This window comes from Polypterus senegalus, chromosome 17, assembly GCF_016835505.1.
Source record: "Polypterus senegalus isolate Bchr_013 chromosome 17, ASM1683550v1, whole genome shotgun sequence".
Lineage (NCBI taxonomy): Eukaryota > Metazoa > Chordata > Cladistia > Polypteriformes > Polypteridae > Polypterus > Polypterus senegalus.
This window is the reverse complement of record NC_053170.1, coordinates 31,418,138-31,433,802: the sequence shown is the minus strand read 5'-3', so window position 1 is coordinate 31,433,802 and position 15,665 is coordinate 31,418,138. Positions and strand designations below refer to the sequence as shown.

The 15,665-nt window shown below is 35.2% G+C and overlaps 1 protein-coding gene across 3 annotated transcripts; it reads right to left on the bottom strand.

Moving 5' to 3' along the window:
* Nucleotides 1-1,573: 1,573 nt before the first annotated feature.
* Nucleotides 1,574-15,660, bottom strand: tmem244 (transmembrane protein 244). Of its 3 annotated transcripts, none has more exons than XM_039739801.1 (6): nucleotides 15,456-15,660; nucleotides 10,840-10,925; nucleotides 10,103-10,176; nucleotides 8,837-8,962; nucleotides 4,128-4,172; nucleotides 1,574-2,915 (listed from the first exon to the last, which is right to left on the bottom strand). In XM_039739801.1, the coding sequence occupies exons 2-6, from the start codon at nucleotides 10,869-10,871 to the stop codon at nucleotides 2,821-2,823; spliced, it is 372 nt and encodes a 123-aa protein (XP_039595735.1). In that variant the 5' UTR covers nucleotides 10,872-10,925; nucleotides 15,456-15,660; the 3' UTR covers nucleotides 1,574-2,820. The 3 variants fall into 3 exon arrangements, with proteins under 3 accessions (XP_039595735.1, XP_039595733.1, XP_039595734.1); XM_039739799.1 differs by lacking the exon at nucleotides 15,456-15,660 and adding an exon at nucleotides 13,634-13,878; XM_039739800.1 differs by lacking the exons at nucleotides 1,574-2,915; nucleotides 4,128-4,172; nucleotides 15,456-15,660 and adding exons at nucleotides 4,349-4,865; nucleotides 13,634-13,878.
* Nucleotides 15,661-15,665: the final 5 nt, after the last annotated feature.

The window sequence follows — 15,665 nt, the reverse complement described above, 5'->3', positions numbered from 1 at the left end:
TATGTATATATATATATATGTATGTATATATATATATATATATATATATATATATGTATATATGTATGTATGTGTGTGTGTGAGTGCGCATGGTTCCCCACTCTTGACATCACATTTTCCCCTCCCCTCAGTCTGCAGCCTCTGTCTCAGATTAGCACGAATATATATTGCTGCTGCAAGCGAACTATGTACTAAGTACTCCCCAAAACTGGCGTGTGCATGAGGAGGGTCCAGTCCTACCCCCCACCCTCCCCTCAGTCCGCTATGTTTCTCTTAGATTTACGCAAATAAATTGGTACCGCAAGCGAACTATGATACATAGCGCAATGAGAGAAGTTGCAAAATCAACCTGAATGTAATAGAAAATTATACAAAAAAATGTGATCTAAATCGTTTAAGTAGTTCTCTTGTGAAAAGCAGACAGACGTGTGTGTGTATGTATATATATATATATCTGTGTGTGTGTGTCTATATGTATGTATATATATGTGTATATACAGTATATATGTATATACAGTGCATCCGGAAAGTATTCACAGCGCATCACTTTTTCCACATTTTACAGCCTTTACAGCCTGGCCAGGGGTAAGTGTGCCAACAGTCAGAAAAGATTAGGAGGGAAAAATGTCAGTGGCCTCCATCTGTTAAACCATTCCTGTTTTGGGGGTCATCTCATTGTTGCCCCTCTAGTGCATCTGTTGTTAATTTCATTAACACCACAGCAGCTGAAACTGATTAACAACCCCCTCTGCTACTTAACTGACCAGATTAATATCCCATAAGTTTCATTGACTTTATGCTATACTTTGATTAAAAAGTGTTCCTTTAATTCTTTTGAGCAGTATATATATATATAATATGTATGTGTATGTATGTATGTATATATATAATATATATGTATGTATGTATGTATGTATGTATGTATATATATAATATATATATGTATGTATGTATGTATGTATGTATGTATGTATATATATATAATATATATGTGTATGTATGTATGTATGTATGTATGTATATATATATAATATATATGTGTATGTATGTATGTATGTATATATATAATATATATATGTATGTATGTATGTATGTATGTATGTATATATATAATATATATATGTATGTATGTATGTATGTATGTATGTATGTATGTATGTATGTATGTATGTATGTATATATATAATATATATATGTATGTATGTATGTATATATATAATATATATATGTATGTATGTATGTATATATATAATATATATATGTATGTATGTATGTATGTATGTATATATATAATATATATATGTATGTATGTATGTATATATATAATATATATATGTATGTATGTATGTGTATATATATATATGTATATAATATATATATGTATGTATGTATATATGTGTATATTTATATATATGTATGTAATAAATAAGCCATACTGCTTTAAATCTGTATTATGTTATATCATACAGAAGTATTATACAGAGTATTGTCAAAGTTCCCTGTTGTAGTCTGCCTCTTGACATGCACATTGTTAAAGTTTGCTCATTGGTGTCAAAAACTGTTTGTCGCTGTGTGTATCGCTGCAGGGCATTGCAGCCTTGGTGATTTGATGGGAGGAGGGAGGGTTGTGGTTTTGCACAGAGTGAACCAAGTGTAGCAACAATTTTTTTAAAGTTTCCAACACAGTTTGCCAAAGAGAAACATTGCAGTAATAAATGTGTAATTTTATTCTCCAGTAATTATTTTAACCAAGAAAGTGACAGACAAATTCAGCATATTAATTCAGGTATATCAGAACTTTGTTCTGGGTCACATCGAGTGGCAGGAACTGAGAGTGGATGGCATACCAGTTTATCGCATAGCAAACCCATATACACACCCATGCCCATTCACACCTAGTCAATCTAAATTAGTAGTTGGCATAAAATCATGGAGTGAGGTTTAGAGATTGCTTTTTAAATACAATATGTTTTAATTTAAAAAAAAAAAAAAAAAGCAAGGAGTCCTAAAAACATGTAAAGTAGTCAGTCAGTTATTTTCTAACCCACTTAGTTCTGAATGCTGGACCGTTCCCAGCTATTATAGGTGGCAAGGCAGGAACGAACCCTGGACAGGGCGCCAGTCCTTTGCTGGGTGGGCACACACACGGAGAACAGGGCCAGTTTAGTAACACAAAATCAGCTAACCTGCATGTCTTTAGAAGGAGGTCGGAAGAAACCCACACAGAGAGCAGGAGAACATGCAGGCTCCATGTAGAAAGGACCTGGGATGTGAATCCTGGTCTCCTTACCATAAGGCAGCAGCTCCACCACTGTGACACTGTGCTGCACATATGCAAATCATCTGCTTCTAATTGCCACAGAATGTCCTTAATCTTCATGTATTTTTATATTCCTATAACATAACAGGGTATGTCACCATAAACCCTTTTATATACAGTGGTTGGCATAATAGTGGATATTTGACATGTTTCCATAATACTTTCCTTAAACCAAAAAGAATTGAGTGTCCAGGCAGTTATATTTTGTTGTCCCCTTAGTACTTCATTGACTATTCTCCATCCTCTGAGCAAAAGAAAATAGCAAGGCCATGTGTTGCTGAAGCATGAGATTTTACATTAAAAACTTCTTTAGATTAAAACATCTTTAGATTGTGCATCTTTTATAAAAGGCAAAACCGGGAAAGGCAGTCAAGTTGAATGGAGGGAATACATCTGATGTACATTTTTTGACTTAGCTCAGATGGTTGTCAGCTGTCCAAAGCACACCATAATTCCAAAACCACAAGGTACACAGTCAAGTGCTGTTCTGAGAAAACTTCTCAGTAGTTGTCAAATGTCGGATAACTGTGGTCGTTCTGGCAGGCAAAGTAAGCAATCAGCTGACCATTGCAGATCATCAGAAACAACCCACTGCCTATAAAATGATCAGGAAGAAAAAACAAACAAAAATGTACTTAACATAAGATCACAGTACATGTTGCATAACGTTTTTCTTTTTTATGGTTTTACACTTACAATTTCAATCCATTTTCCTACTATTCTTCAAAAGATAAGAAAAAACAATTGCATTGTTAAATATAGTCAATACATTTGCCCATTTCCTACACCTTACACCAGTTCAGAGCCTTGGAGTCTGGAGGCTATCAAGGCAGCATTAAGCAAACAAGGAGCCAACCCTCGAGTAGTTAGTCCAACACATTGCAAGATTAATCCTAATAACATTACATTTTCAAATATTAATTAATATTGTCAGCAAGTAACAAAGCATGAATTAAATTATGTAAACTTTTGTCTAGAATGAAGCAAGCTAGAAACAATTTGTAATACTAGAATGTGTACATCCCCAATAGGAAATCAATGTTAATAGCAGTTCCTTATTCCTTGAAGAGGTTCAGTACTATAATGCATTATATTGTGTATTAAAGCCATGTAAACAGAGGTTTGGTACAACTGAATATTACTAATAGTCCTTTTAATGAATCAGGTTACAAACAGTTTGCAATGTTAGAAACAGTACATCATGACTTGGAATTCATTGTTTTACCAGTCCCATATTGCTGGAAGGAGCACAAAGTTAGACTGCAGTAAGGCAAAAAATGATGTCATCATTTCACATAAGGCATCATTTGGTGGAACTAACAGGCCAGTTAAACCATAACTGTAGAAATAGTTTTTAATGTTATAAATAGTACATCCCAATTCAGTATTCATTGTTTTTAGCAGTGCCATATTGGTAGAATAAATACAGGCATACGCTTACTGTTATATAATACACAGAATAATCAAGCCACTGAAAATATCAGATCTATAAATGTATCAAAGTACAAACAGGTTTAGATATATGGAATGAGTTTGAGATGCTAAAAATAGTTGATTCCAACTTAGAAATCACTTTTATCAGCAGTTCCATATTGTTAGAAGAGATATGGAACTAAACTTACTTTAATGCAATAAATAGTGCAATGAAGTTACTTGTAGGTATATTGCATTATGAAACATGAAAGAATGATGTATTTGATACTAAATAATATGTGTGGTACACTCAGGACATACTTATATATTAAAATTAACAATAATAAAAACAAAAATATTTAAGTGACTGAAATGAGTGATTAAAATTCCTTACCAAGAGCCAGCCACCACTGCCAGATCAGGGGAAACTCCTGCATTACTAAGGACGAAAAGAGGAACAGTTACGGAGAAGCACATGTATTCTGAAAAATCCAATAGATTTACTTTTATAAGGTTAATTTCTCAACTACTGTAAGGGTCTCCTGTTTTGAATAGTTTTTGCATTCAATCTTGGGGTGATCTGTGTAAACATTGGCCTCTACTGTTTTTATTTGGTTTTTTTTTACCCCAAGGAATCCATTTGCTTAATTTATTATTGAAATATACGGCAGGTTTTGATTTAGGCCATTTTTTGGCCACAATATTAACAGTACTATTGTTAATTCCTGGAACATTGTGAAGTGGGCATGTCCACAAAAGTCACAGCACTGTCAATCATGACACAAGAGGTTAAAAAGTCAATGAAGGGTAATCTTCCTCATCTGACTACACAGATTCCAACACCCTTCAAATCTTTCTGACTATTTTTTCTGCTTTGTTTCTCTGGTTTTTGAACTTTCGGAAATCCCTGACTTTGATTTTGTCTTGTGATTCTTGGCTTTGGTTACTGAAAGATGATCTCCCAGTTATGACTCTTGCTTCAGGTTTTTTTTTTTCTTCTTCTTCTTCCAGTCACCCTCTAAAATCTCGTGCCTGTTGCGCATATAAAGCGTTTAAGGACAATACGTTATAAATGAAACGTAGACGACTAAGCGAAGAAGAAAGCAGCGCGGAGAAAAGAGACTCAAAAGTGCTGGAGAGAAAAAAAAAGAAAAAGAATAATCTAGGTGCAAATTCAGAAAATAAGGAAAGTAATTATCAGCCCGGAAAAATTACAATTATATAAAAAAAAAAGCATGTCCAATCAGGCTCAGAATTAAAAGACAAAGTAGAACTTCATAAAGACGGTCACAAACGTTGGCGCTATACACATGCAGAGCGGGTTAGAGATTATGAAAGCAGTGGAATTCAAAAGGCTCAAAAAAAACCCCAAAACATTGGCGCGATACACATGTGGAGACAGTTAAAGAATATGAAAGTAGGAAAATTAGAAAGTATAAAAAAAAGAAAGTAAAGATCGCAGTAGCACAAACAAATGGAAATTATTACTTGAAAAAGGGAAAATAATCACTACGGACCTGGGGCCTCATTTATAAACGGTGCTTACGCACAGAAATGTTGCGTAAGAACTTTTCCACGTTCAAATCACGATGTATAAAACCTACACTTGGCGTAAAGCCACGCACTTTTCCACGGTACCTCATACCTTGTCGTACGCAAGTTTTCCGCTCGGTTTTGCAGACTGGCGGCACCCAGCGTCAAAGCAGTGCTACTGTTCCTGTGTGGTTACTCATTATTTTCCTGACACAGCTTTATAAATACACTGAAACTAACCACATATTGTTTATTAGTGTAATGCATCTGATTGTAATTAACTTGTAACAATATAATGGTCCAGGGAATAGCTATAGTATTCCAAATACCATAACTGCTTTAGCGTTGTTACTCTCATTGCACCTTCTTCTTCTTTCAGGTGCTCCCGTTAGGAGTTGCCACAGCGGATCATCTTTTTCCATATTACTCTTACTGCACCACTCGGAGTATTTATATCACTGTATCTTCAAACTGTACGTTTTGAAGAATCGCCGCTCTAAGCTTACAGATAGCTTAACGTCTATTACAGAGCTGATTGTGTGGGGATCGGTTACTTGGAGAAAGAAAAGCAAGGACTGCAGGGGCGGCCATGCCAATATATATTGAATATAAAACAGAAAGAGAAAATAACGATACAGCTAAAAACGCAGCAGCAAATTTCGACAATAGTTAAAACGCTTGTGTCATGAGCACGAGCGGCTATGCAGTGTCCGCAACGGATGTGGCCATCCACCGTGCATAAGATACCATATTGACATTGGACTTTCTCTATTGGACAACCCATGTTTAATAACATGCTTTAACTATCATCATGAAAATAATATCACGTATACATCTCAGTATTTTAGTTATTCAGAGAGCTGTAATATCATGAATGTAATGGATTCTGTGTCCTGTCAGAGGAAGAGAGCCGGTTTATGAAGCACGTAGTGATTCACACACATAGAGCACATAGAAGACCACATACAAAACAAAGCATTTAATGTGTTATACTTTAATTACGATGTGATTTGAGAAACTGGTTAATTAAATGATTTTAAGATGAAGTTGATGATGTTCTATTTTAATGACAAAATAAACTATGTGATTAAAGTGGAAATGTCGAGATTGAAGTTGACATTTCGTGCTTTTTCCCCACTGTGTGCCCTTTTTTTTCTCTGTACCCTAATAAGCTTTCATATGACACTCAGACAGTGGGCTACTACTCGCCTTTTCACGGCGACTTTAATATGTGACTTCTTTTTTATTTCCGGCACTGTGCGATTTTGTGAATGTGAGCTTTCAAGTTTCTCCAACACGTTATGTCACTCGATCAACTTCATTTTGTTGATTATACCACGGTTTAATTAAACAAATGCTATGTTTTTCCTTTGCCTCCACTTGGTATTCGCTGAAATTCTTATATTTTCCCCGTGCTTTTCCCATTGTCTTTTCACAGAAGGCTGCGCTTAAGGGTGATTTATATTGATTTGCATATTCAAATAGGCGTAATTCTGGGAGGATTTGGGGCGTTACATAATGCACGTGCACGAGCGTTAGTTTTCACGCTGATCGGGATTTATGTAACGGAAGGACGTGGAAGTTGGAGTATGCACAGATTCCTGCATCTGGATTTTTCTGTGCGTAAGCACATTTCAGCTTTTGTGCTTACGCCATGTTATAGTGCGAGTTCTACGCACACCGTTATGCATGAGGCCCCAGGTGTCATTGAAAAAAAAAGGACAAAACAAGGTCAGAAATAAAAGACAGAGTAGAAAAAAGTAAAACGTCATAAAGAGGTTAAAAAACAAGGGGGCAAACACATGCGGAGCAGGTTAGAGATCATGAAAACTGGAATTCAAAAGACAAAAAAAAAATGTAGGCGCAAAACACATGCAGAGCAAGATACAGAATATGAAGCAGAAAAAAACGATAGTGTCAAAACAAAGAGTAAACATCGCATTAGCGCAAAAAAAGAGAAATTATTACTCTGAGAAATAACGAAAAGGCGAATAGAGATCGAATATATGAACAAAGGTGATATGTCAGAAGAATGTAAATATTGTAAGGCTTTGAAATTTAAGTCCAAGAATTTTTAAAAACGGGGTTTACCTCACATGCATTTATCGGTTACTTTGCAAAAAAAAAAAAAAAAAGATTAACTGCTGATGATGAAGAGCGCTTTGTCTGTGCTGAAATTCCAAACAGAGAAACCTATCCTGAATTAATTTACAAAGTCATTAAACACTTCATACGGACCTCATTAAAAAGATTCAGCATATTGGGACTCAAAAGATTCCAAATAATGTTTTTACAGAAGTTCTGAAATAAAAGTGAAACTAATGAAATAGCAAATTCAAAGAAACAATTTTTTTTAAAAGTGTGTATCCGGAAACCTGGGGGTTGGCGAGCAAAGTGAGCAGGGGGTGAAGCCCCCTAGTAAATCATAAAGAATATAAAAACTTTCTGCAAATTTTTCCTTCTTTTATAGAAAAATCGAGACAAAATGGCACATGTGATTGGTAAACAAATATAGAAGACAGGAGGGTAAATTTATTTTTAAAATTAATTCAATGCAGGCTATACATAGGATGGGTGACTTGTTTGTATTTTATTTTGTCTTCTAGTTGTTTTAGCTATTTACTAGCTCTTTAAATATGTAAATGCTAACAGTAAACCAACTTATATAAAGTTTAAACAAACTGGCAATGATATTACATTATGTGTTCTAAGTTTCTGGCAGTAAAAAAGAGAGCCAGAGCTACAAACAGTACAGTGAGATTAATACAAGTGAGTGGCATTGTGAATGAATTTAGCAAAGCCCTTTAATGTCATTTAGAGTTGGCCCGCAGCTAAATCATTTTTGACACAACACAGCGGATTTGCCTGGATGTCTTCTGCACTTTTTATGTGTGCAACAACACTAATAGATGCTCTGGGAGAAGTGCACATTTCTCCACATTTGAATACATTTAGTCTATTTGTACATATAGAGTAACCAAAATTAATTTCATTCTTAAGTATACATCATCCTCAATAGATCAGTGTCAATTCCAGTCAAAAATACACCTGTTTTTGTCAAATTAATAGCTTTGTTCATTCTCCAAGCCAACATTAATAGCTATCCAGAAAGATATTCACCTATTGTATTCATGATCTATTGCTCAAATGTATTGATGGGTACCATGCACTATGGGCTGTTTTCAGAAAAAGCATTCATAATAATAAAAAAAAGTCATTTACAGATACATTAGGTAAAGAATATTCAATGTATTCAATGCATTTTAAGATACTCCTGTACTCCAATGATGGGTGTTATTGAAAATGCATACATTTACAAATACGACAGGACAGTTCTAATAAAGTTACAATATTAACATTACTGAGTATCATGAGTTAATGTTGGTATCTTAAGCTAAACCATCTGTTGTACCACTAAGCCACACTGTCCTTCTGAATAACAGTTGGGTCATTCAACAATCCATTCATTCACCACAATGTCGTGCTTTTCTCTATAAACTAATATAATAATGTAAAAATCATGCAAAGTAAAAAATTATTTTAAAGAATGGAAATATTTGTCTTTCTCACCTGCAGATGTTAGCCCAACATGAATACATGTGACAGTGATGGCATAATCCCAAACCCAGCGTTTTACAACAGCAGCAAAAAGTAGCCCACTACTAAAATATGTAAGCTCCATGGAAAGCAGATTTACTAGGAAACAGATGAAAACATTTTTTAAAAAAGGATGAAATGCAATGTTTTGACATCATCAAAAATAATTTACATTGTTTCGCTTTCTCTTTGTCTTTGAAAGTACAAGAGCAACAAGATGCATAGCAACACTAAAACTGCTTCTCATGACCATTTCATTGTGCCATTAAAGCAAGTACATCAATAACATGTTTGTTTTTTTATGTAGAGCATCATAATAGCAAACGTTGTTGTTACTAAAACCAAAATGTCACTTCCTTTCCCTTAAACTAACTTCTGGATAAGGTTGAGAGATTGTCATTGTAAATGAGAATTGCCTCTCAACTGACCTTTTCGGTTAAATTAAAATTAAATAGAGTTTGTGGTCATTTGCCCGAGATCTCAAAACCTGCCTCTTTTAATAATCCATCACTTCATCCAATTGCTAGCCTGACTTCATCAAAATTTAGAGGCAGGAGCTGACAAAGCCTACCTAATTAAGAGGTGGGCCTGGACATTGCAGAGCACACTCACGTATATACTCACGCTAACTAATATATGTCAGTTTTAAATTTCCTTTTAACCTAGCACAAAGATATGTGAGAAACCATGCAAAAAAAGGAAGAGAATGTGCAAATTCACAAAAAAGGTTGCTGAGTCTACAGTTAAAGTCATGTAGAGCTATAAATTGATTTAATTCATTAATTAATTCATTTAATTTAGTTACATAAACATGGAGTTTTAAGTAATACACCCAGGATAATACAATTTTTAAAACAGAACCTAAAATTGTTTGTAAGCTAAACTGTAAAACATTGATTAGGTTTGATTATTGAGATATCCAACCAAATGTTTAACTTGCTTTAATAAGATTATAATTGCTGTGAAGCAGTAGTGATAAATAAACAAAACACATAAATATTAGTTTTAGTGACCACTATGCCAACAGGAAAGACCAATTAAATTAGTTGTGTTTTTCTTTCCAACACTTACTACTTGATAATAAAGCATAAGTACAAGTATATTAAGACACCAGTAAACATGATTTCCATGATTATGCCTTATCAAAGAAATTTGGAAAAAAATCTTTTGTTAACATATTTTTACTAAATCTTAAAATTGTTTTTAATGATCTCTCAATAACAATACAATTAAACTTACCAAGGTACTTGGAATTTGATTCTGTAGGCTCTGTTTTAAAATCAAAGGGTATGAGTCCATCAAAATGATCAAGTCTAAAGAGAAAAGGCAGTCCACACTTACAGGAGGAAACTAGAGGTCATCAGAGTGACATTGTATGCATTTTGGTGTTTTGGAAAACTATTCATCATTTTTCAAACACTAGATGGTAAGAATCAAAGCCTATTCCGATAAAAATGGATGCAAGGCAGCAAGCAGTCAAAATGGACCCAAGTTTATCACAGGTCATTCACACATACACTGAGTCAGAGTAGAGTCACTAGTACAAATATCTTGAGACTAAATGAAAACAAGTAAACACAATATACCCAGACACAGAACAACATGTAAACTGCACACAGAAGGTTCCCCAGCCAGTAGCCAAAATGGGATCCTAGTGACGCATGAATGTAACTTTTTAATGGAAACAGTTTCATGGATATTTCAAGTTCACGTCATCCTCTTTTTCATCCTTTCTTTAATACTTTAAGAAGAATACATAGGAAGAATGAAAGTAATAACTTCAATATCACATTCTCTCAGGCATCAATTTAATGAGTGCAGCTTTGAGGTGGGGGAAAGACCACAAAAATATGAGGTTGTAAATCATTTTCTTTGTCCAGTTTACACGATAGTCAGACACACAAATAACAATTGTTTGGGTAAAAAGTGTTAAAGCTTCAGGGAAGCAGAACTTAAGGCGGAACAGCTTCTCTTACCTAAAGGCACCAAAACAGACACTGCCAATCATATAATATGTAGTGTAAAAAATGACCAGGCATAGCAGCAAATGTAGGAAGACAGTCTGAAATAAGAAGAAAATAGAAATCAGATTTTTTTAAGTAAGTTCACACTCAACCTTATGACACCTAGTCTTTGTCAAAATGACAGTGTTGTGGGAAAGTAAAGCCAAATTCATCATTATGAGGTGCATGAAAATAACTAATGTCGGAAGGGACACAGTTCCTCCCATAATGCACTTATTGACATACCTACACTCATTCATATCAGACCAAGTCAGAAATCTGAACTGACAAAACCTGCACATTTTGGAGAATCCAGAGAAAACTCTGAACACATGAAAAGAAAGCTGGGGAACCAAAAGTAAGCATTTTTCAGATTCATTTCTAAACCAGACATAAAGGAACTAAATTTGTGTATAAGAGAACAGTTTTGTGTGAACTGTGATGCATATAAGTGGTCAACTTTTAATTGTATTTCAAAGCTCGATTATTCTATGGTTATTATATAGTTGTGCTCTGGTGGTTTATCTTTTCTGACTTTTTTTAGTCTCTCGCATATAATATTATGACACCACACGTTTCAGTGGCCCACTGTGGCTGTATAATTTTGTTCGAATATGTTTCATATAACTAGCGAGTCATTTTTCCTCAAATTGTTCTGATTATTTTACTATTTGGTCTTTTTTCTTCTCATATTTTGCATTGGAAAAAACGCAAAAGTGTTTGATCTTGTAAGAAATTTAGAAATATTTGTATTTTTGACACATCTTTAAATGCTTCACTCTATTTTGTAACTTACATATTAATTCGTCTTTTGAATGTGTGGAGTTTGTTTCCTTGATTGTATCCTAATAATAAAATTAATGATGAATGGAGTACACAGTATCCAATAAACTCTGAATGCCAAAATCTAAGACCCGATAGTAAATAAAGGCTTCAAATACCAGACTGCCTGAAAAAGTGCAATACAATTTATTGCGATGAAAATCTTAAACATAAAGATTAAAAAAATCAATAACAAATGTTGGAATGGTCCATTGAGTACTTCCATATAAATGTTGCTTTAGTGATAACGGAAGATTTTACAATCAAATAATATACAGTTAAATACAATAAGTTACATAATATTTATTATGCACACAAATAAATGTAGAGTAAAATTATCAGGAAATAGAATCAAGTACACAGCTTTAATTATATTTAATTTAAAACTATACCCATTAGATCAAAAACCGTGAGCCAGCTGCACAGGTCGACAGATTAGTACTGCCAGGTTTGACGCCTGTATTCGTTTCTTTCTCTTCATCATCGCGTTTGTGATCTGTACAGCAAATACCCTGCCATCTGTCTCCACTTATAGATTTAGGTGTGTGAATGCGTACATATAGCTTTGAATAAATTATGTATCTCAAAAACAGCTCGTGTAAAAATTTCGAAAATGAATAAGACTGGGCTTATTGCTGAATGGAGAAGACTGCAACAATCTTTAGACTGAACAGTTTCTACGACAGTTATCGTTGGTTATACTGTACCGGTTTTGTAGGATATGGAGATGAGTGCTGGACTTTGATCAATAGGCGTAATGTCTGTGACAAGACCGGCACGACGCGACTTGTTTGAAAAAGGACAATTTTTGGAGTTGTCATGGTATATAGGTCTTCACATACACATTTTATAGAACAATTCTAAAATAACCTTTTCTCCACATTTTGAACATCATAGAATCAGAATCTGAATTTAAGATTTGACCCCGTCACCAAACTTCTGCTTATATCTAAGTAATACAATCAAAACATTTTCCCACGTGATATACATATAAACGTAATATATTTCAATACAGATTTAACAAATACTTTAAGTTCTGAATTGACATATAAACTCATGAATTTCCGTTTGCACAATTAAGGTCCGCGACGAAAACCAACAGGCACAGTGGACTCCAGGATGTCATTGTGTCCCATATTACACTTTTACAGCCCCGGTGACCTTGACTTGAATTGAGTGCGTGCGAAAATGAAAAGGAGAAAAGAATGTCATATTTCATTACATCTTTAAAAGAGGGGATGTTAGCACGTAAAGGTCAATCCCTACACATTCAAGATAATTACTTTTAATGACAGAATATGAATAGGTATGCTTGCACGTTTTCAGTTTAAATTAACTTCACTCGCTGATTTTTTTTACACCTGTGCTAGTGGGCATATGACATGACGTACGTATGTTATTAACAGTTCATTAGGCTCGGTGCATTTGATAGCAACCTCATTTGGTTGTGGGTGGACTCCGCTCTACAGTGAACACGCAGACTTTGTAAAGAAACCTATCCTCTGCATTGGACCAGAAAATCTAAATGCTACAAGTTCTAAAACGAAACCATAAATACTGCATACGTTACAATTTATTTATGAACGAACTCGTCCGTTTCATTTTTGCAGCTATATATGCTTTTATTTATCTAACCATCCGATATATTGGTATATATACCAATTATTTATTGTGCAAGCGTTAGGCAACAAAAACATGGTAAAATGAGGCAACGCAAAGGAAACAGCTTGTAAAAGGCGAACATTCTAGTGATCACTTGTAGGATGCAGGTCTCAACTGCCATAATACAGCTTATGGAAGGCGACAATTAAACACAGAGTTGGCAATTCTGGGCGATGCACGTATCTATCAGAATTCCTAAACCGACCACAGTTAATGCATCATTTTCCGATGTGAAAGGCGCCAGACAACCAGTTAGTCGTAATAAAAGCAGACTCTTTTCTACCTTAGTGTCCTCCGCTTTGCCTTTGACAGCCATCTGTGCGGAATCCTATTATGATCGTCCCTTTCCTTGCTTTGCCTGCGATAACGTGTTTTTTTATACATGAGCACCAACTTGAGGCGAGTAGAGGTAAGTATTCACTATTACAAGTATCAAGATACGTTTTTCGAGAGAGGGTGTACACCTGGATTTAAGGAGTAGGTTACAGTTATCTTTATTGATAGGTGGCTCGTGGTGAGCAAGGACAGCCAAATATCGCCATCTTTTCCATAGTGCACTGAAATCCCAGTAGCACCGGGCGTAAGACGGGAGCCAGACAGCTCTGGATTGCGTGAATTCCCAACAAAGAACACGTTGTTAGAGCCGCCAATCAACCTAACCCACATTGTCTTGGGATATCAGTGGATAATCGACAAAAAGCCCACCAGATACAATTTTAAAAATAGTCTTTACTAGGCTATGTGGTTCCTCATAGAACCATTGCTTAACAAATCACCATTTTATTCTGGGAAGGGTTCTCTGTATACAAATTTGGTTCTTTGTGCCTTGAAAAAACTTATTAGGAACACAAAATGAAATATTTAATGTATGGTAGGCTACCTAGTAGGGCACTAATAAATTACAAAAAAACTAGACTTAGACTGTTACTGTAAACAAGAGCCATTTTCACCCTAACCATAAAAATCTGCTACCATCTATTTATGGTTATTTTCTGTATTGCGCAAATTAAAGATCTAAAAAAAATAATAGTTCTTTCTGGAACCTTAATATAGATGGGTGGTTTGTGAACCAAAATTGTTCCTCTATGGCATTACTCTGAAGAACCCCCGCTCACCCTTATTTTTAAGAGTGCAATTCTTAAAACATGGAGGAGTAGTTTTAAAACTTAAAACTGTTCCTCTCGGTTACCAAGTGACATGAAAAGTCATGGTTGTTTTATGTTTGTTTTGCATATGTTGTCAACTTGTTGGAGGAGTACAAGCAACACTGCTGCCTACTAACACTTGAACCCTGCCTGTCTTCTTGGTCCCTGTTTTCCCAAGCATTTCGTCTGGAGACCAAGACTAACTAATACAGTTAACAAAGAAATTTTACGGCGATAAAAGTAAATATTGCTATATTTATGCATGTGTCTTGTAATGGACCTGCATCCAAGACTCTGCTCCAGTTCTGGATCTAACAAGAGGGCAGACGTGAAGTGATTTTTACTGATGATCCCCAAATCTCTGCTAAAATGGAATGACTTCATACTTTTTGAGATATTCATTTTAGATTTTCAAACCACATGTAATGCAAATATATTGAATACTATCGTTGTTAGCTATGCTGTACATTCCAGATTAAAATTCTCTATGGTTGAATATTTACAGATTTCACCGTTTTATATATAATCTCGGGTAATAAACACTGATAATTAAATGTACCATTCATATAATTTTTCAAAGACACGATAATTTTACTTAACGCAGACTGTGTATGTTTACTTGGAGATGAGTTGACTCCTCATCCAGAGATTCTTCCCGCGTTGCGCCTGATAATTTTTTGGAGTGGGCTTCAGGTTTCCCGCGAATCAGATTAGGATAAACGGTTTAGAAAATGGATGGATGTGTAAATTCTTGAATAATTCTTCGTAGCGACGAAGCAACAATACCACCATACACAGGACCGTCTAAACGTATGAGCACTGGCCGGGGTCCCCAGGAGCATAGGGTCCAACGATATGTCTGATGTCTATGCACGTTTATGGTTTGCTATCAAAACAGGGGCCCCAGCACACTACTTTGCCCAGGAGGCTATGATGCAGTTAAAACGATCCTGAACATACCTCACAGATTGTTATGAACTCGTCTGTCTTTAAACTTGCTCTCCATCTAACAACTTAATACAAATACGAAATTGATGTAAAATTTACAACAAAGCATCATTTAAACAAAAGATTTCCATGCAGCAAACAACTCGGGATCAATCCATCGCGCAGTGCGCGCAAGTTCAGGTCACGTGACACATCCCAGCGTCCGCTTGTTAGGCGCGCACG

Coding starts and splice junctions, on each gene's coding strand:
- tmem244 (XM_039739799.1), bottom strand. CDS start 13,666: ATGGCTGTCAAAGGCAAAGCGGAGGACACTAAG. Junction 10,177..10,839: donor GTCTGTTTTGGTGCCTTTAG/GTAAGAGAAGCT, acceptor TTTTCTCTTTAG/ACTTGATCATTTTGATGGAC. Junction 2,916..4,127: donor GCAGTGGTGGCTGGCTCTTG/GTAAGGAATTTT, acceptor ATCATTTTATAG/GCAGTGGGTTGTTTCTGATG.